The following is a 20174-nucleotide window of genomic DNA, read 5'->3' on the forward strand; positions in this document are numbered from 1 at the left end:
GGCTGAGCACCAGAGACTAGAAGGATAAGGATGGTTACCGTTGATTCAGATACTAGAGTGCAGTTGGGAGCATGTTATGATGGATTTTGTTGTGTGATTCCTCAGGGCAGGGTGAGGATATGATGCTTTGGGGTAATCATTGTTGGGTTGGCGAATTTGCTCCCTAGCTATCAATTTGTAGGATGGATTCGTTAGATCAATTAGCTGGGTTATACCGTAGAGAGATCACCATACTTTAGGGTATATCTCGGAATATTATACCAGATGGAGATTTGTGAATCATATCGTGGTTCAGTAGTGTTTACAGTAGGCTACGAGTATTGAGCTTTATTGCGATATAGCTTTCCACCCTCGGACAGATGGATAGTTTGAGCGCCCTATATAGATATTTGAGGATTTGTTGATAGTGTGTATTATGGATTTCAGAGGTAGTTGATTTACCCACAGTTGACTAGATAGAAGTGTGGGCGTAGCGGAAGCAGAGTGAGCTCATAACCCACAGAGTCATCTCTTACGAATGGAGATTTATTCTTGATACTCGGATGGAGTGATATATGAGTATGTTATTTGGTTGTTACCCTTGAATGATGATCCTTGAGTTGAGCAGTAAATTTAGGGACCAAATTTTTATTAGTGGGGGAGAATGTAAAATACGGTACCCAAATAATATTTAAATAATAAGTTTATTGGATAAATAATCTTATTGGATTTTTCAGGAATTTTAGAAATTTTCTGAGAATTTTTCGGAGTCCGCTTGACGTATTTTAAGGGTATCAATTATAGATTTGGGAAGAGCCTGTTGGGAATACCCAAAAGGTGGGAATTGATTGAGGAGTGTACTTAGGATTTGATTAAGCAAACCTAAGTATATAAAACCCATTTATTACCGTGCCCTAACCTCATTCTTCTCCTTTATTCCCGACCCCTCTCATCTTCCTCACGCGACGCCTTCTCCTGATCATCCCTCTCGTGCTGTCGTCGGCCACCATAGCCTGACGCCGGATGTCGTCGCCTGCCGCCAGATCGCCGATCTCCTCTTCTCTGCCTCTCGAATTCTAGTCTCTGTTGCTTCTCTTCTGCTCATCCTCATCCGCCACAGCTCACCTCCCGATCTTGCCGCAGCACCTGAACGTCGTTGCCGTCACTCGACGCCGCCTTCTCCCTCTTCCTCTCTCGTTGTCGTGGAACCCTATCCGTGAGAGGCCGGCGCCCGTTGCTAGCAGCTATCGACATCGCAGCCCCTGTCTGTTGCCATCGCCCTCTTCACATCGCCGGTGCCCTAAATCGAGCACATCTCCTTCTCGGCACGAGAGTCGCTGGATCTCTGCACATCGCAACTCCGATCACTGGATTTTGGTTCCTCTTCGTCGCTGGTACAGATTGGTTATCGATCCGTTGGGTGGGACAGATTTCATACACAGAATTAGATTGAGGTATGGTTCGTATCAGATGTGTAGCAAGTTAATTTTCATTTTGCATGGGAATATAGAGATTTGATGTTTGGTTGGTTTTGTAGCTCCGGCCAGCACTGTTCACCGGCGATCCACAGTGTCGGCCATCTTGTTACAACTGTGAGCTCTTCAGACATGAGCTACCAGCAACTCACTTGAGATTGGGTAAGTGTTAATTATAGGTTGTTGAGGTCAAGCTTGACTTGGATCACAAGGTTAATTAATAGGATTCATTGTTTGGATTGTTAGATTCACAAGGGAAGGAGTTAGTGAACAGTAATGAATCGTTGCTATTGGTTGTGAGCCACTTTCAGTGACATCTTGTTGTCAAATTTAGAGTAAGGTATGTTGAGATTTGATTTTAGTTCTGCATGGGATTTGATTAGTGGTGTTGTTGGGATTATTGGATGTGGAGGTTAGAAACTGATTAAGTGGAAGAACTATATATGTTAGATTCGTGATGGTTATTTGGTGAATGATTTATACAAATGGATGCATGATCATTATTAATATTTTATGGATTGGTTGTTTATTAAAGATTGAGGCTAGGATTGGATTGTAAATGAATTTATGGATTCATATTGATTAAGAAGTTGAGAAACTCAAGGATTAGATATTGGATTAATTGATGATTCATGCGTAAACCTAATCTAATTAGGTTGTAGTATAATTAAGGGTGATTGGGGGATTACTCTAGGATTATGTTCGATTAGCGTTACCCTAATTAGATTAGGGATTCTGTTTAGTTATTTAGTTCCTACTTGATTAGCTACATTATACATATTGTGATTTGCAGGACTTTGATCCGAGATGAGCGTCTCGATGTGAGGTCGTTTGGCACGATTGCACTACAACAAAAACTACAAACGACAACGGATATTATCCGTTGTCGTAGGGTCAAAAATCCGTTGTAACTGAGGGTGTTGTAGAATGTATTGTCCTACGACAACGGTTTTGAATCCGTTGTCTTTGTAGATATTTGACAACGGTTTTTATCCGTTGTTGTTTATATGCTCAAAGTTTATTTATGAAGGATACGACAACGTTTTAAAATCGTTGTGGTAGATAATTTCAACAACAAATATAAACCGTTGTGGTAGACCATTTTTACAACAGATATAAACTGTTGTGGTAGATAATATTTACTCGTTTTGTATTTTACAATAGTTATAAACTGTTGTAATATAATTTTAATATGCTTTTACAACTGATAAAACCGTTGTCTTTTATCACTTTTCACAAAAAAAAAAAAACCGTTGTGGTTTATGTATTTTTTACAACGTTTCTAACCGTTGTCTTTAATGTTCATGTTGTAACGTGATAATACCAAACAACAATTATATTTTTAATATAAGCAAACCACCAATACAAAACATACAAAATGAGTTGTATTCATCAAATTTAGTAGTATCAAACCATAAATCACATGTTTTCCATTACTGTTCTTCATATGACTTTTACACATTAGCAAGGCAATTTATAACCTAACAAAGCTCACTCCTTGCATCCAAAATCTCAAGCCTCACGAATTGCCCGAGTTACATCCTGCAAGAGAAAAATTAAACAAAACTTATCAAAGAAAAATATAAAATATAAGAAAAAAGATAATTGTAGTAAGTACTGCTTGAACTATAACTATAGAATAAACATTTCGCATAGCTCTAATACCTAGACATGAGAGAAGGATTTCCAGAATTCCAGGACAACACTCAATGTCTACAAAATGGAAGAGAAAATTCTACATAAAATCTACATAAAATATAAAGCAATTCCAGGACAACACTCAATTCCTGTGGAATAACCGAAAAGTGAATCCAAGAGCAAGGCAGTTCAGCATAGCATCAAAGGAAAACAGCATGGTTCCTTGGTTTAAACAAGTTCAAATGGAGCAGAAGTCTCGAATTGGATTAGTCATTTGAGGAGAACTGTCTATACATCACTAAAACTAGTAGTACGATGTCACCAAGAACACTTATGAGAAACCGGGATGAAATAGATAAGGATTTAGATATTTGGCCTTAGCATCACCAAATAGCTGCATTGAAGCTTCGAGACTCATCGTTGTAAGATAGTTACATCCTAGTGAAAACTGTTAGATGATAGTTCTCAGAGCCATAAGACTTGTGCTAGAATCATGGACTAGATGGCAGTAAGGCAGATGCCATAGTCCAATAAGCTTCCTAAAACAAACAATAACATGTGAAATGAAGCATTCATAAACAAAAATAGAACAAAAAAGTATGCACATTAAAGCACCTGAATGGCTTGCATACGGTCTGTTGTGACCTCATCTGCAAATAGATCAAGAGCTTTCCCATTCTTTTTGAGTGTAATGAATCCCATTTTATCTTTGAGAGAGAAAGACCTTTCATTTGAAGGACTACAAGGAATTGTTTCAACAAAATGAATGATTGATCATGAATGCCATATAAACACAAAAGTGTGCAAGAAACAATTTTAACAGGAGTCACTACATGTAAGAAAGTTTGATATTGAGGTGAAAGACTTACAATTGGTAAAATTTGTTTGCCATCATGTCATGAATGTTTCTTATAAACTGCACAAGAGAGACAGATTATTCACATTACTTGCATCTTGTGTACTGAATTATAGTAAAACAACAGAACAAAGGACAATGAACATTATAATCATTTCAAAAAATTTATGGGATATAAACTAGACTCCGCATTTTTTAAACTAGTTAATCATATGACACTTATGCAAGTAATATACATGATTAAACTTACACCACAACGATGTTGGAAAAAAAAGCAGTACATCTTCTACCTTCAATGCCATGTATGCATCTTCCATGGCACGTCGTCTAAATATGAAGTCAGCTCGTCGTAAGTCGGCCTGGTCAAACTCAAAATGTTTTGAAGAAAATTATACAGTTATAATTAGATGTAAAATAAATATATCAAAAGACACTTTAACAGGGTTGTTATGGTCATCAATAACAACTTCCACAAACTCCATAGTCACACAGTCACGTAATTTCTTCCATTAACTCATAAAAGAAACTATAATCCACACTTGATATCCAATATACACATAATATTATGGACAATAATTAACTTGCAATATTATGAGAAAACAAGCAGAATATTAGCTCAGCAACCAAAACTAAACTATTTCATATATTCCTTGGACGCAATCTACAATGGAGTATGTAGCACATTTCAACAAACACTTTGGTAGCTTGTTAAAGTTTTATTCAGTAACCATTCCTCCAAAAAAAATTTAAAATTATAAAGGCTGGTCATCAGTTTTTTTTTTTTTTTTGCCTACATGTTGTGTTTTCCCTCCCTCTTCCACTCTGATTTAATACCCTTCCATTCCTCACATTTAAAAAAGATTTCAAATGGCTGTGAAATACATCTACCCTATCAAGTTTGGTTCAAAACACTTGCCAGATGATTGCTTCATTCTTATGAAGCCACTGTAGTTTCATTCTGAATGGAATTTCCTTTTAGATTGAGAAATAATACAATAATCTTCATTCCAGAATATTGAATATAGAGGATCTTCTTTACAACTCAAAATAAAATTTGATGATGGTTTTTCCAAATAAATAATGAAGGAAAAAGTAGAAAATCACGACTAAAGAAACTGAATAATTGCTGTTAACTATGTTAGAGTGTATACTAAAAGCCTAGCTTTTGGTATAAACATTTATCTAGAAATAAGAATCACATTGGTCAAATGTCTACATTTATGATAAATGTAGTTGTTCAATTAATTTATATTGTAGATAACATGGTGTGTGGTGTCACACACAGAGGATCATGTTATCAGTACCTTATAAATTATAAACAGTAACTCACGACCATAATGGAAAGGAACAAACCATTGGAAGGTCGTAGTGTAATTAGGTATTAGTTTATCTTAACTATATAATTACACTAGTACACTTAGAGTGTATTGAGTAGGACCATTTGAGGTCGTTTCTTTTATACTGGCTTTATAAAGAAACAAAGACCTCGGTTATTATGGAAGTGTGTACTCTTAATCCTAATATAATAACAAGCACATATATTTGATATTTATTTCTTTAATTTATCAATGGGTGAGATTTAGTTCGATAAATCAATAAGCCCGATAAGTTGGGAAATGATATCACTTATAGTGTGTGTTGTTGATTATAGAAGGAACCTGTGTCCTAGAGATCCTAGGTTGAGAATGTCCTCCAGAGGAGCTCATAAAGATTGTCATGTTCACCCCTGCCGCTGGACTTAGTCCGACATGATAATAAGTATGAGTGGTACTACTCTTGGACTTAGATATTAATTAAATGAGTTGTCGGTAACTCACTTAATTAGTGGACATTTGATATCTTAAACACGGAGACTAACACACTCATAATAAGAAGGAGCCCAAAATGTAATTTGGGATTGGTGCGGTAGTTCAATGATAGTTCTCTAGTGGAATGAATTATCATTGATAAAATTAAGTTGTGTGTTGGGCGAACAGGGATGCTTAATTTTATCGGGAGACCAAAACCAATTCCTCCTCTCGGTCCCTATCGTAGCCTCTTATTTATAGAGTTCTATACCCACCTATACCCACCTTCTATACCCAAATAAGGGCCGGCCAATCTAGCTTGGGAACCAAGCTAGGTATATTATTGGGTGGCCGGCCCTAGCTTGAACCCAAGCTAGTAGGGCCGGCCAAAATAAATTAAAAAAGAAATTTAATTTGAATTTTTATTATGTGGAAGATATATTTTAAAGAGAATTAAAATTAAAATATCTCTCTTGTAAAAGATCTACAAAAGATTAAAGAAAGTGATTAGATCTCTTTCCTTATTTGAAGATTGGAGAGATGTTTTATTTTTTCTTTAAAAATTATTCACATGTTGATAAAATTAAAATTATAGAAATTTCCTTTTATCAACCATGAAGAGATTTTAAAGAGAAATTTTATTTTTTAAAATTTCCGGAAACAAATTAGGAAGTTTTAATTGTTGATTAAAACTTGTCCTTTTTTGTTATCCAATGATGGCCGGCCACTTGAAATTAATTGGGGAAATTTTATTTTATTTCTCTCAATTAAATCATGTCAAGGAAATTAAGGAAAATTTATTGTAATTAAATTTCCTAATTTGCCTAGGCCAAGGAATATAAAAGAAGGGGTGAGGGTGCCTTCACAAGACACAACATCTATTATTCCTCTCCTTTTGTTCCTTGGTGTGGCCGACCAACCTCTCCCTCTCTTCCTCTTGTGGTGGCCGAACCCTACCCTTCTATTGGAGCTCTTGTGGTGGCCGGATACTACTCGGAGAAGAAGAAGAAGAAGGAGAGAAAGCTAGCATCTCTTGGAGCTTGGTTAGTATTTTGTTTTTCTTCCTTGGTGAAGCTTCCTCTTTGTTGGCCGAACCTAGCTAGGAGGAGAAGAAGGTGATTGGTGGTTTCTCGTCTCGGAAGATCGTTGCCCACACAACGTCCGAGGTTAGAAGAGGAATACGGTAGAAGATTAAGAGGTTTTCTACAAGGTATAACTAGTAAATTTTATTTCCGCATCATGCTAGTTATTTATGGAAATAATACCAAATACAAGAGGCTTACGTTCTAGAATTTTGAATATGTTTTTTCGAAGTTGTGTTCTTTTGTTTCTTTCTTTTCCTTGTGATTTGATTGTTCTCTTTGGTTAACCTAAAGTTATTTTAGGAAATTAAATATTAGCTTTCTATTAAAGGTTTTGTCTAGTCGGTGGTGGTTGCTCCCATATCCAAGAAGGCCATGTGCCTCGTCACGTCGATACTGGAAACCTTTTGGAAATTAATATTTAATGGAATTAATAACTTAGGAGACTTGTGTCGAACGTGTTAAGTTCCGCAGGAGATCCAAGTCAAAACCTAAAAGAACAAATAGATTAAGTTTTGGATCAAACGTGTTAAGTTCCGCAGGCGATCCAAAATTTAATTTAAAAGAACACATGGTAGCTAGGAAAAGGTTCAGACCTTTGTACAAAATTTTTGTACAGTGGAACCTCTAGGTTTTTCGAGTAACAACCAACAATTGGTATCAGAGCTAGGGTTTTGCCTCTGTGTATTTGGTATTTAGTTTAATTATGCACATGTCATACATAATTTAGGCAGGATAATAGTAGGATGTGCTAACTTTGTGGATGCAGGATCCAACTATTATGGCTTTTAGTTAATTATGTGTGTGATTGGACCCTTGGACATGTCAAGGGAAATTTATATGTGTGTGCATGATTGTATTAAAATACAGCAGGAGCTGTATTTAGTTTTATTAGGATTTTATTTTTGATCTAGATACATGTACATTCCTTTTATGGAATATAGGATCAAAAATGTAAAATTCTATTTATGTCGCGGATCGAATCTTGCAAAGCGTGGAACCTTCTAAGGACCAGAGGCGCAGCGGAACTAGTAGCAAGACTAGACCCGATGGCGGTGGCCAAATATGGCAGCAGCTTGGGATGACAACACACGGAGGACAACTAGAGATAAAAGCCATAATAGTTGAAAATTAGATTTTCTATTTATTGCTTTTATATTGTGCTGTGTGTGCATGTTAGTATACATGACTAGTAGGCTAGCATAGTTAAAATTCCTCGTTTATAAATAACTAAGTGGGAGAGGGATTTTTAAATAAATCCCATGGTCTCCATTATTGGTTTGTAAGTGATGCAAACAAGCTTGCGCGTTGGCTCTGAGTGCCTTCCTCCATAACGGATGAGCTTGTTTGTGGATCACTAGAACAGACTTCCATTTTTGGATGACTATAGGAAGTTAATTAAGAGCGTGTGATCTTCCCCAACGGAAGGGGCATAATCTTATTAATGGACTTAGTGTCAAGTAATGGTATACACTTAGACACATCTAATAGTATCCTCCCCATCGGAGTCACTGCTATTATTTGTGTGACCAAATGAAACCAACTATTAATTTGTCATAAAACTAGGTTGACAAGATAATAAAATTAAAGGGTTAAAACCCCTCTTACAAATGATTGATTTTGTATACGTCCACACTAACGTGGCATACAAAATTAACGGTGTTTGAGATAATTTTATTTGTCATAAAGATACGATGACAAGATAGTTAATGGGTAAAACCCTTCTTTTTACAAATGTTGAATTTGTATACGTCCACACTAACGTGGCATGCAAAATTCACGGTGTTTGAGGTGTTGGTGAATTTAAATAATATTGTTTGAGGAATCAATATTTTATTTTAAATTCAAAGAGTTTTGACCAAATATTTGATCAAAGACAGATCAACTATTAATTTTATTCGTCATAAAGTAAAGTTGACGAGATAATAAAATTAATGAATAAAATCTCCTCTTCGATTTTGTATATACAAAATTCATGGAGATTTTAAGGAGTTGATTTTGACCAAATATTTTTGTGATTCTTAGGATGTCTGTCAATCCCTAGTAGTCATACTATAGAAAAAGACTTAGTAGTCCCAATTGTAATGATTGGAAATAGGACTTGGACATTAAGGTAGACTGTCTTCTTAGAACTAAGAACAATTTAGGTGTATTTAATTCATTAGTTGAAACATGTCTAGTGGTGTTATCTACCAGAACCTGGAGTGTAGATACAAGATGCCATTAATCATGTCTGCAATTCATTGCAGGGTTCCAGGAAAAACCCCACAACTAAATGAAAGGTAAATCACCGTCCACATGGCACTACTGTAAAAGTGGTAACTGTTGCAGTGGGAGATGTTTATCCTTTGATAAGAATAAAATATGGATTTTAAGTAATTGTCTTTACGTACCAAGTTTAGAAAGAACCTGATTTCAGTTTCTAAACTATTATAGATATTATGTCTATTTTGATAACAAAGTTGTTATCAAGAAAAATAGGAAAGTTATCTATTCTGGTATGATGGTTGACAATTTATAATCCAATAACTCCCACGATGCAACAAATGGAAATTAGTAACACATCTTCTAATTTTAAGAGAAAGCAACATTCGGAAATAAACCAATTATATTTTTGGCATCTAAAGCTAGGTTATACTTGAGTAGGATTCATTGGTAGCTGATGAATGTTTGGGTTCATTGGTAGTGGAAATCTTTCCAACCTGCGAGTCTTACTTGGAAGAAAAATAACCAAGAAGCTTTTAAGTCCAAGGGGTATGGAGTCAAAGATATGTTGAAATTGGTTCATTCTGATTTGTGTGATCCTATGACTATCCAGACAAGAGGTAGTATTGAATATTTTGTCTAATTTATAGACAACTATTCAAGATACAAATAAATTTACTTAATGTACCGCAAGACTAAGTACTTTGATTAGTTCAAAGAGTACAAGGTTGATGCGGAGGAATAAAGTAAAAAGTCACTATGGAAAATCGTAGTGGCAAGTACCTCTTGAGAGATTTTAGGAGTCACTTATCAAAAGTTGGATTTCAATCCTAACTAACTGCATCTGGTACACCCCAACAGAATGGTGTAGTAGAAAGAAGGTAAAGAACTCTTATGGAATAATTAGATAGATGATGAGTTATTACCAAATTTGTTTTAAGGATAAACTCTGAAAATGAAAGTGAACATAGTTCCTTCCAAGTCATAACTCTCTACTCATATAGAATTGCTGAATAGGCGTAAGCCTATTTTGAAGCATATTCGGATTTGGGTAATCTAGCACATATGTTAAAGAGAGATAATGATAAGTTGGATAGGAGTTCACTTGTTTGTAAGTTATCCTAGATAAACAAAAGTAGGTTTATAGTCTTAAAAATCAGAAGGTCATTGATAGCATCAATGACTGATTTTTAGAAAAGGACTATATAATGAACAACATGCTCATAAGTAAATTTGTTCTTAAGGAAATAATAAAAGACATGTCTAATCTAGTACCAACTGTACAAGATGAGATACCATAAGAAAACTGCAACACGTATCACAAATGATACACAATTACAGAAAATGCCTTGTCATAGTGGGAGGGTTGTTAAGCAACCTTAAAAGATTCATGTTTTGGGAGAGTTTTTGAACTCGATCCTTGAAGGACATGAACCTGATCTCCGGACATATGACGAAGCACTCCAAGATAAATATGAAGCATCTTGGCAAAGAGTAATGAATAATAGAATTAGAATATATGTATTCTAATTAAATCTGGAAGCTTGTAGAACCACCAAGTGGTGTAAAAGCCTTTGGGTGTAAAAGGTCTATAATAGGAAAAGAGGGATAGACAGGAAGGTAGTAACTTTCAAAGCAAGGCTTGATGAAAAAGGAAACTTTTTCACTGGTAATCATGCTTAAGTCTATCCGGATTCTTTTATCAATTTGGCAAGAAGATGTCAAGACAGCATTCCTTAATGGAAGTCTTGAAGAAAGCATCCATATAAAGCAGCCAGAAGAGTTCATTGCAAAGGGCTAAGAGTATCTTGTGTGCAAGCTCAATCAGTCTATGTACTGAGGCAAAGCTTCAAGGTCTTGGAACATCTGGTTTATCAAAGTAATCCAGATCTATGGATTTAGTAACCGGATAAGTCTTGTGTATACAAAAGGTGTGATGGAAGCGTGGTGGTATTTCTTGTACTATACGTAGATAACATTTTTGGTAGTTGGAAACAATATCAAAATGTTATCAGAAGTAAGGGTATGGTTGTCCAAACAATTCGATATAAAGGACTTGGGAGAATGTATATATTCTTGAGATCAAAGTAATAAGGGATCGCAAGAAAAATATTTACTTATCTCAAGCTTGATACATCGGAAAAATCCTTGCTCATTTTAAGCATGCAAAACTCCTAGAAAGGTTTCTTACCTTTTAGGCATGGAGTGTCTTTATCTAAAGAGATGTCTCCGATGACATCAAAGGAGATTGAGGACATGTAGGCAGTTCTTTATGCTTCGGCAGTTATACAACCTAATGTATGCTATGCACGAGATCAGAAATATGTTTTGCCAAGGGCATAGTTAGCAGATATCAAAGTAACCCTACACAAGGACATTGGACTGCAGTAAAGCATATATTAAAGTACTTTAGAGGAACTAGAGATTATATGCTAGCTTACAAGGCAGTTAATTTGGTCCCTGTGGGTTGCATGGATTTTGACTTCCAATCAGATAGGGACAATAATAAGTCAACCTCGGGGTTTTGTGTTTACTTTAGGAGGTAAAGTCATAACTATGAAAGAGTGATAAGCAAAGGTGTTTTTCTGGACTCCACCATAGAAGCTTAGTATATGGCAAGCCTCTGAGGTAGCCATTAAAAGTTGTATGACTCAATAACCTCAAGATAGACTTAGATATGATTTCTGGTTTGTCCAAAGATTATTACAATTTATTGTAATAATGTTGGTGCAGTAGCAAACTCGAAGAAACCATAAGTCTATAAGGCAAGTAAACACAATAGAGCGCAAGTACCACCCAATACGAGAAATCGTATAAACGAGGAGAAGTTGTTGCTGCCTAGATTGCATCAGGTGAAGACCTATAGATCCTTCCACCGAGGTCCTTAAGGCAAGAGCTTTTGATGGGCATATTGAAGGATTAGGAATCAGATGTATGGTAGCAGATATAGCAGCTTAGTCTTTTAGTATAAGTGGGAGATTGTTAGAGTGTATACTAAAAGCCTAGCTTTTGGTATAAACATTTATCTAGAAATAAGAATCACATTGGTCAAATGTCTACATATATGATAAATGTAGTTGTTCAAATAATTTATATTGTAGATAACATGGTGTGTGGTGTCACACACAGAGGATCATGTTATCAGTACCTTATAAATTATAAACAGTAACTCACGACCATAATGGAAAGGAACAAACCATTGGAAGGTCGTAGTGTAATTAGGTATTAGTTTATCTTAACTATATAATTACACTAGTACACTTAGAGTGTATTGAGTAAGACCATTTGAGGTCGTTTCTTTTATACTGGCTTTATAAAGAAACAAAGACCTCGGTTATTATGGAAGTGTGTACTCTTAATCCTAATATAATAACAAGCACATATATTTGATATTTATTTCTTTAATTTATCAATGGGTGAGATTTAGTTCGATAAATCAATAAGCCCGATAAGTTGGGAAATGATATCACTTATAGTGTGTTGTTGATTATAGAAGGAAACTGTGTCCTAGAGATACTAGGTTGATAATGTCCTCAAGAGGAGCTCATAAAGATTGTCATGTTAAACCCTGCAGGTGGACTTAGTCCGACATGATAATAAGGTTGAGTGGTACTACTCTTGGACTTAGATATTAATTAAATGAGTTGTCAGTAACTCACTTAATTAGTGGACATTTGATATCTTAAACACAGGGAGACTAACACACTCATAATAAGAAGGAGCCCAAAAATGTAATTTGGGATTGGTGCGGTAGTTCAATGATAGTTCTCTAGTGGAATGAATTATCATTGATAAAATTAAGTTGTGTGTTCGGGGCGAACACGGGATGCTTAATTTTATCGGGAGACCAAAACCAATTCCTCCTCTCGGTCCCTATCGTAGCCTCTTATTTATAGAGTTCTATACCCACCTATACCCACCTTCTATACCCACCAATAAGGGGCCGGCCAATCTAGCTTGGGAACCAAGCTAGGGCCGGCCTAGGTATATTATTGGGTGGCCGGCCCTAGCTTGAACCCAAGCTAGTAGGGCCGGCCAAAATAAATTAAAAAAGAAATTTAATTTGAATTTTTATTATGTGGAAGATATATTTTAAAGAGAATTAAAATTAAAATATCTCTCTTGTAAAAGATCTACAAAAGATTAAAGAAAGTGATTAGATCTCTTTCCTTATTTGAAGATTGGAGAGATGTTTTATTTTTTCTTTAAAAATTATTCACATGTTGATAAAATTAAAATTATAGAAATTTCCTTTTATCAACCATGAAGAGATTTTAAAGAGAAATTTTATTTTTTAAAATTTCCGGAAACAAATTAGGAAGTTTTAATTGTTGATTAAAACTTGTCCTCTTTTGTTATCCAATGATGGCCGGCCACTTGAAATTAATTGGGGAAATTTTATTTTATTTCTCTCAATTAAATCATGTCAAGGAAATTAAGGAAAATTTATTGTAATTAAATTTCCTAATTTGCCTAGGCCAAGGAATATAAAAGAAGGGGTGAGGGTGCCTTCACAAGACACAACATCTATTATTCCTCTCCCTCTTTTGTTCCTTGGTGTGGCCGGCCAACCTCTCCCTCTCTTCCTCTTGTGGTGGCCGAACCCTACCCTTCTATTGGAGCTCTTGTGGTGGCCGGATACTACTCGGAGAAGAAGAAGAAGAAGGAGAGAAAGCTAGCATCTCTTGGAGCTTGGTTAGTATTTTGTTTTTCTTCCTTGGTGAAGCTTCCTCTTTGTTGGCCGAACCTAGCTAGGAGGAGAAGAAGGTGATTGGTGGTTTCTCATCTCGGAAGATCGTTGCCCACACAACGTCCGAGGTTAGAAGAGGAATACGGTAGAAGATCAAGAGGTTTTTCTACAAGGTATAACTAGTAAATTTATTTCCGCATCATGCTAGTTATTTATGGAAATAATACCAAATACAAGAGGCTTACGTTCTAGAATTTCGAATATGTTTTTTCGAAGTTGTGTTCTTTTGTTTCTTTCTTTTCCTTGTGATTTGATTGTTCTCTTTGGTTAACCTAAAGTTATTTTAGGAAATTAAATATTAGCTTTCTATTAAAGGTTTTGTCTAGTCGGTGGTGGTTGCTCCCATATCCAAGAAGGTCATGTGCCTCGTCACATCAGTACTGGGAACCTTTTATGGAAATTAATATTTAATGGAATTAATAACTTAAGGAGACTTGGGTCGAACGTGTTAAGTTCCGCAGGAGATCCAAGTCAAAACCTAAAAGAACAAATAGATTAAGTTTTGGATCAAACGTGTTAAGTTCCGCAGGCGATCCAAAATTTAATTTAAAAGAACACATGGTAGCTAGGAAAAGGTTCAGACCTTTGTACAAAATTTTTGTACAGTGGAACCTATAGGTTTTTCGAGTAGCAACCAACAAACTACTACAGAAAAAGAGAAACCTCTAAGGCCCCATCACTCTAATGCTGATCTGCTACTCTCTTCAGATCAGATTGAGCCCTGTCCTTCAAGATATGCATGAATAAATCAAGCCATGCAGATAAAAAAGAGATTTTTGGCTAAAATTGGAAAACCTAAGCTAGAAAACATACAGTGGCTAAATGCTTCAACCGAGCAGCCTTTTCCTTAACACCAAGGTCAATCTTCCTTGTGTCCTCTCTTGCACGAGCTTCCACATTACATAAATGTTAGTACTTCAAAAATATTGAAGGAACTCTAAAGAACAAGTGAAAACTCTGTTATATTCAGATAAAGTATAGACTAAAGAAGATGTTATACCATCAAGCTTAAGAAATCCAAGTCGAAGAACAACAGCATCTTGGTGTGCCCGATCATTTAGTCTTGTTATGCCACTAGTGCATAAAAATTCCATGGAAAAATATCACCAAAGCAAAACAATAATAAACAAGCAAAAAGATGATATCAAAATAAATGGCGACATAGTCAAAAGGTTGCACAGAAATGTAGTCTGACCATACATCTATGACCATTTGAATTAGCAATTTAGTTATGAGTAAGCTAATTAATTAAACTGGAGACTACAAAAGAAGTTTAATTGTAAAAAAAAACATGAAAGAAAAAAAAAAGAGAATCTAGAGTATACCATATCGATCACATTTCACTCAGAATAACAACAATGAATTATTTCATAGTTTCTTAAAGCCAATGGTCTTTCTCAAAGATGTTGATCTGGTATAATGTGATACATTTGAGAATGAGCTTATAAATCCACTTCGGCCAGTAACTGTTATTTTGCAAGAAATCTTGCCAGCCATATTTGCAACTAGTTGATGCAACTATGCAACTTATTAAGAATTAATTAAACAGAGCGTCAACATTTATCTAATCTTCTGCAGCAAGCTTTCAGGCATATGTTGCTGAACCTTCACACATGCTGATGACCTGAAGAGTGTTAAGTTCCATATGAGCATCTCTATCAAATTATATGGTATGAGTATAAAATCATGTTAATATGTAAATTAGTACATGTAAGCATATACTACATTATCATAATCTGCACATAGCACAGGCTTCTCCTTGAGGAAAAAGGAGCTGCTCTTGGCACAAGTTCAATGCCAACATGCTAACAATCATGAGTTGGAATTACATAAATGTATCTTTTCTCTTTAAAGGAACCCCAAAAATCTCATCAATCCAAGAGAAACTAAAGAGATGGGGAAAAAGACAAAGGGAAATTATAAATCGACCCCAAATACATAAAAATACCATCTTTTGATGGCAGACGAGTCGCAAGCCCCAAAATAACACAAATCACGCCGAAAAAGAATGTTGCACGCCCGGATCATGAACACTGAAGCACAAGGAAAGCAGATCCAGCCCTCCCAGACCAAACATCAGCAGAACTAGGATGAAACCCAAGAAACAAGACAAAAAATGGGAGCAAAGCGCGAGTAAAACCACACCTTGTGTCAAGTTTAGACCTTAAGATCGCTAGACAGGCAGTGAGCAAGGGTTCCAACTCTTACACTGCAATCCACATCTCACCATGGAACATAGAGAGAGCGAAGTGGGGGGATGGGAAAGGGAGAGGGAATGAAAAATTTCTTAGGGTTCGAGAATGCGAACGGGAAACACGGCGCTAAAAATATTTTCGGAGAGAGGGAAAGCAAAACTGCAGGGGGAAAATGACGAAACGAATAAAGTCAAAGACAACGGTTTTATCAAAACTGTTGTCGTAGCCCCTAAAAACGCGCTTAAAGACAACGGTTTTATAAACCGTTGTAAAAAGTGTTGTTGTTTTAAAAAGAAGTTGCTCAATGACAACAGTTTTCACAAAACCGTTGTCTTTTATATTTAATGGGGAGTTCAAAGACAACGATTTTGGCAAAAACCGTTGTCTTTGAGTGCATACGCAACGCTTTCTCTTAAAACCGTTGTCGTAGGGGTGTTGCCTTTTAACATTTTTGTTGTAGTGTTGACATATATAGACGGGTACTTCTTGCTTTATCTCCTTAGTATTTTGATCCTAGTGCATGAGCTTTATGTTCAGATAGTTGCTGTATCTATCTTGACTCCACTCTTATTTTTCCGGCGCTTGATACTTCCACTCAATCTTTGAGCTATTCGTTTCTGTATCTATACAGTCTCTCGTTGCTATTCAAGATATTTAGCAGATACTATAGTACTAGGTATTGGATACCAGATACCAGACATTAGATAGTAGGTATTGGATATATGGACACCTGATACCATGTTTACCTGCTTTGATTGTTGTTTATTTACACACCTTGCTGAGCATGCTGGCTTCATGTAGCATACATGTTTTCTGTTTATATATATATGATGACTGCTGCATTATTCACATCATGTCATTGCATGCATGTCGGCGACCATGTCTCCCTTGTGGTTGAGAGGGTCGTTGGCCTGGGCCGCACGCTCGGCCACTCATGGGTAGTGGTAGCTTGGAACGTGCCGCATGTCCTGTCATGCCCCCCACTCGCACACTCATAGGTAGTGTCTACTGGAGTCGCGAGCATCAGGGATCCCCATCGCAGACGTAGCTATTCAGCTACTATGCAACTGTCCCCTCGGCCACTCGAGAGTAGTGGTAGCTGGAGTGGTGTACAGTCTGTCATTGTCCCGGCCTCTCGTCCATACTGGGGTCATGGACTTGAGGGGTGGGCGGGAGTGACCATTCGTGCATACGCTGTTATTATTATACCTACTGATACTGCTGTTTCTTATGCTGCTATTGCTAGATTATGCTGCTGTTGTTTATTTATGCTGTTATGCTTACATAGGTTAAGATTTATACCTGTGATATGTGTTTAGACACTGGCTTACTTACTATTGACCTGTATATACCTCACATGATACCATGTAGTTATGAGCAGTACTGTAGCAGGACTTTGCTACACCTACCTTCCCTTACTAGCCTAGGATATGGTTTCAGGTATGTACACTTATTATGATATCACTGTAGTATCTGCTATTTCCATACAAGGTTGTATACCTTTGCATCTCTAGTTCTTTACTATACTCATGCACTATCTGTCTATTACCCGCTGAGTCTTTATACTCACCACCCCGTATATTGGTAATTTCACCAGGTAACAGGCAAAGGATTTATGGAGTCACCTGGAGATCTTGTCCGCCAGTTCCACGTCACATTCGAGGACGATATTATGGTTTTGGTATACTGTACGTTAGTTGTGCTTTGGTTTTGTTTCTTATTCTTGTATTTGTGTATCTTGTAATTGGTTTGATTTTATTGTGTCAAGCCGAGAGGCTCGCAGTTAGTCGCTTTGTGTTTTGTGATAGTTGTTTGTGATTTTCCGCTGTGTTGATTTTGGTACAGCCGTGTGGGCTGATTAATATATTTATATAACTGCGTGGTTGTGTTTATATAACTGCGTGGTTGTGTATATATATTCCAGCCGTATGTGGCTGATGTATTTTGTATGTATGTATGTCTCAGATTATCAGTGATATGGGATAGGTTTTAAGGGTCTTCAGATGAGGAAAGAAAAAGAAGAAAGAGTCAAAGGAGGTAGGCCAATAACGGCCGAAACATACTTGTCTGCCGAACGAAGGTAGGCCAATATCGGTCGATACATGCCTGCCGAACGAAGGTAGGCCAATATCGGTCGATACATGCCTGGCGAACGAAGGTAGGCCAATATCGGTCGATATATGTCTGCCGAACGAAGGTAGGTCAATATCGGTCGATACATGGTTGCCGAATGAAGGTAAGCCAATAACGACCGCTACATACTCCGAAGCAAAGATAGACCAATATCGGTCGATACATGCCTGCCGAACGAAGGCAGGCCAATATCGATCGATACATGCCTGCCAAACAAAGGTAGGTCAATATCGGTCGATACATGCTTGCCGTATGAAGGTAAGCCAATAACGACCGCTACATACTCTGAAGCAAAGATAGACCAATGTCGGTCGATACATGCCTGCCAAACGAAGGCAGGCCAATATCGGTCGATACATGCCTGCCGAACAAAGGTAAGTCAATATCGGTCGATACATGTTTGTCGTATGAAGGTAAGCCAATAACAACCGATACATACTCTAGAGCAAAGATAGACCAATATCGGTCAAGAGGGTTCTTTCGAGCAAAGAACCCACACAGTTCCTTCAATGAATACCTTAGAAACATGTTGAATAAAATATTATTTCGACACAACAAGGATACAAATAGAAGTCACATGAAGAAGAATCATACATGAATATATTGAATAGAATATTTCATGATAGAGAATATATATTTTGACGGGAAATATGCTTTCAGATTGTCTTGCAGGCGCTAAACGACAAAGAAGGTACATCTGGGGTACAAAAAATTCCTTAAAAATCATCTTCACCAAGTACGCAGCTGATGTCATAACGAACTCTAACAAACTGGGGTCCACTTCATGAGTACGGAGGTTATATGAAGTGGTATAAAAGGGGGAATCCTCTCCGTTAGCTAGGTAAGTTCACAAGTTCACATCCCTAATTTTCTGGCTACTGTTCATCTTCTTTCTCCTTCCTTCCTCGACATCAAGAGAGATCACTAACTTGAGCGTCGGAGGGCCTAGCCAGGGATTCCCACCCCGGTCTTAGGTCACTCACGATAGTGTTGGTTGGTCTCTTGTGCGCAGGGAGCTTCGGGAGCTTGAAAGTTCGGTTTTCTCCTATTTGGACGGGGATTTCTTCCTACTTATCAGATTTCCTTCGGTGATTCTGGTTTTCTTCTGATCCGCTTTGGGTTTCTCGGGTCGAGGTTTCACCGGCATTATTCTTCGTCATTACAGTGGGTTTCCTTCTTCCGGATCTCCTTCACGGTCAGCTTCTCAGACAGGATCAAATTTGGCGCCGTCTGTGGGAACTTCGCCTGAATCTGAGACTACGTGATGGAAGAGGCTGGGAAGTCGAACCTACTTACTATCAGTCACGAGGATTTGGATCTCCTCATTAATTCTCATGTTCAGAAAGCCCTACAACAACAGCAACAACAACTGCAAGCTCATACTGGGGCCACTCTGCCGACGACTCATCAGCCGGCAATATCAACTACTGAGCATCGGAAAGGAAAGGAGATGGAAGGAGAAGAACCTTTGTATTTTCCTCCAGCTACTGTTTCTCCAACCAGGCGTCCACGAGCCTTACTTCGCACTCCCTTGGATCCAGGGGGTAAGAGGCCTGTGTTCCAAGAGTCCTCTGGTGAGGCGCCGGACAGAGAGAAGCGTAAGATTAAAATTATAACTAGTGATAGTTCACCAGAAAAGGTCATCTCCCCATTCTCACAAAGTGTATTAGATGACCCACTTCCTAAGCGATATCAGAATCTACAAATTGGAGAATATACCGGAACCACAGATCCGAAAGATCACTTGTTAAAATTTGAGAATGTAGCCTTGTTGCAACAATTCTCCGATGGGGTGAAGTGTCGGATGTTTCTCACTACTCTTGGGGGAGCAGCGCAGCGTTGGTTCAAGAGATAACCTGAAAAGTCTATTCAAAAATTTAAAGATTTCAAAAAAATCTTTCTACATCATTTCAATAAAGAGCGCTATCAGAGCCAGAAAAATCTTTCAATAAAGAGCGCTATCAGAGGCAGAACTATTACCGGCAACAGTACCCCAGGCAGCAAAGTCCGCTAAAACCGGAATATCACCCGGATGGAACCCGGCAAGAAGCAATACCGATCCCAGCTGGTACCA

General features: G+C 37.3%; 1 protein-coding gene across 1 annotated transcript; it reads right to left on the reverse strand.

The window, feature by feature from the left end:
• Positions 1 to 3386: 3386 nt before the first annotated feature.
• On the reverse strand, positions 3387 to 14448 carry LOC121968548 (senescence-associated protein OSA15, chloroplastic-like). The gene is made up of 5 exons (XM_042518872.1): positions 14436 to 14448; positions 4239 to 4307; positions 3962 to 4008; positions 3708 to 3831; positions 3387 to 3631 (listed from the first exon to the last, which is right to left on the reverse strand). Exons 2-5 carry the CDS (start codon positions 4263 to 4265, stop codon positions 3584 to 3586), a joined length of 246 nt encoding a protein of 81 aa, XP_042374806.1. The 5' UTR covers positions 4266 to 4307; positions 14436 to 14448; the 3' UTR covers positions 3387 to 3583.
• Between the last annotated feature and the right edge of the window lie 5726 nt (positions 14449 to 20174).

This window comes from Zingiber officinale, chromosome 3B (genome assembly GCF_018446385.1).
Source record: "Zingiber officinale cultivar Zhangliang chromosome 3B, Zo_v1.1, whole genome shotgun sequence".
NCBI classification, from domain to species: Eukaryota; Viridiplantae; Streptophyta; class Magnoliopsida; order Zingiberales; family Zingiberaceae; genus Zingiber; species Zingiber officinale.

What these genes read in the sequence shown, in the direction of transcription:
- LOC121968548 (XM_042518872.1), bottom strand. Translation starts at nt 4,265, where the DNA reads ATGGAAGATGCATACATGGCATTGAAG. An exon ending in ATGCATACATGGCATTGAAG is followed by an intron (nt 4,009 to 4,238) that starts GTAGAAGATGTA and finishes TCTCTTGTGCAG; the next exon opens with TTTATAAGAAACATTCATGA. An exon ending in GCAAACAAATTTTACCAATT is followed by an intron (nt 3,832 to 3,961) that starts GTAAGTCTTTCA and finishes AATTCCTTGTAG; the next exon opens with TCCTTCAAATGAAAGGTCTT.